General features: G+C 48.8%; 1 protein-coding gene across 1 annotated transcript; it reads left to right on the top strand.

The window, feature by feature from the left end:
• The first annotated feature begins 555 nt into the window (after window positions 1-555).
• Window positions 556-1,335, top strand: LOC111384791. The gene has a single exon (XM_023009115.1). The coding sequence runs from the start codon at window positions 556-558 to the stop codon at window positions 1,333-1,335; it is 780 nt and encodes a 259-aa protein (XP_022864883.1).
• The last annotated feature ends 752 nt before the right edge of the window (window positions 1,336-2,087 follow it).

Below are 2,087 nucleotides of genomic sequence, written 5' to 3'. Positions count from 1 at the left end.
CCACCAGCAAGCTCATCCGCTCCAAACCAACCCCCTCCTGAGGATCCTCCTGCTCCTCAAGAGGAATCATTGGAAGTGCCAGAGCCCCAGCCAGCAGTCGTCACCGTCGGAGCCTTCGAGGAGCTTAGACAACAGGTCGTCACGCTGATCCAGCTGCTAAGTCAAAGGAATTCACATCCATCACCCCCACCGGCTGCCCAGGGGGGTTTTGTGGCTGATGCTCGAGCTTGAGCTCCTCGGAATGTCCCTGACAATGGCGGAGCCGGGGGCTCGGGTACACAACATGGCACCTCGGGCTCGAGATTAGTGACCATAGAGTTTGGAGAACTCACCTGGATTATTCAGGAAGGAATTACGGTGGGCCTACTTCAGAACAACAAAGGGTCAACAAAATTCAGTCCTAACACTCCTTTTACCCCTGACATATTGTCATTCCCCCTGCCAGACAGATTCAAGTATCCTAGGATAAAAGAGTATGATGGGACTACCGATCCAATCAACCATCTTAAAGTATACACCGATGTCATGAATCAATAGGTTGCACCAGATTAGGTGATGTGCAAGGCCTTCCCGCAAACTTTGACGAATGTAGCTAGGGATTGGTTCTCGACCTTAGAGCCCAACTCAATAGCCTCATTCTCGAATTTAGCAGACAAGTTCTTCGCCTTCTTCGCAAGCAGTAAATGCATCAGGAAAACAGCAGCCTCCCTCATGCAACTTCGACAGGGGCAGACCCTACGTAACTTCATGATCAGGTTCAACAAGGAAAGGCTCCAGGTTCCCGACCTTCATATAACGGCAGCAGTTTCTGCCCTCACATATGCCATAAAGTGTGACGCTTTCAAAATGTCGCTATCCAAAACTCCGTCGAAGACAGTGACCGAGCTTCTTACCCGAGGCGAGAAGTACATAAATATGGAGAAAACACTGAACTTGGGGAAGGTTGGACCATCCCATGATAGGGTCGAGTATAAACGAGCGCATGACCCTAACCCCCGTCAAGAACCACCTCGGAGTAAACAGAGGCAGGAGGTTCCCCCGACATCATTCACGCGTTTAAATACATCGAAAACAAATATCTTGATGGAGATCAAGGATATGAAGGAGCTCAAATGGCTTGCGAGAATGAGGTCACCACCCCAGTCCAGGGACATGAGCAAGTACTGTGAGTTCCATCGGGATCATGGGCATACCACGAAAAATTGTAAAGCCCTGCAACGGGAGATTGAAGCCCTTATTAAAAGAGGACTTCTGAGTTCCTACGTCGGTAACGACAAACTCCCAAAGAATGATTGTGGTAGGGAAAGAGCTTCTGAAGCAAAAAGGGATGGTTAACCCACTATTGGAATCATCAACATCATCGTCGGGGGTATTGCGTCAGGAGGAGATTCGAACACTGGGCGGAAGTAGTATGCCTGACAATACATGACATCCTCGAAAACAAATCATGGTGACCTCGAGGACATAACATTTGGTATGAAGGATCTAGAGGGCGTATCTTTTCCTCATGATGATGCCCTAGTCATCTCTACAATAGTAGCAAACTTTGAAGGAAAGAGGATCTTAGTCGACAACGGGAGTGCCGCTAACATATTGTCACACGAAGCCTTCACAAAAATGGGAATTTCTCCCGAACAGTTGAAGACAGAGAAAACCCTCCTTCAAGGATTCGAGGGGGGGTATTATTGTCCCGGAGGGAGTGGTCGAGCTACCTCTTACCTTAGGCTCGGGTAAGGAACAGGTAACGGTGATTACATCTTTTCAGATCGTCCGGTCATCCATGGCATACAACGCCATCCTGGGAAGACCATTGCTCAATAAGGTAAAAGCCGTCGTGTCTGCCTTCCATCTCACCATGAAGTTCTCCACCAGTCATGGCGTCGGGGTAGTACGCGAAAACTAAGCTGCTGGCAGACAATGCTATGTTACTTGTGTTCGGAAAATAAAGACGGACGTCATGCAAATCTCAAAAAAGGAGATAGAGCTTGAGCATGGGGGAGACTCGCCCTAGTGGAAGGGTTAATGGAGATAGAGCTCGAGCATGGGAAGAAAGTAACGGTTGGTCGAGATCTGAATACGGCCCTCAT

The sequence above is a fragment of the Olea europaea genome, unplaced genomic scaffold, assembly GCF_002742605.1.
Source record: "Olea europaea var. sylvestris unplaced genomic scaffold, O_europaea_v1 scaffold3009, whole genome shotgun sequence".
NCBI lineage: Eukaryota > Viridiplantae > Streptophyta > Magnoliopsida > Lamiales > Oleaceae > Olea > Olea europaea.
This window is presented reverse-complemented; position numbering and strand designations above follow the sequence as displayed.

Coding starts and splice junctions, on each gene's coding strand:
- LOC111384791 (XM_023009115.1), top strand. CDS start 556: ATGTGCAAGGCCTTCCCGCAAACTTTGACGAATGTAGCTAGGGATTGG.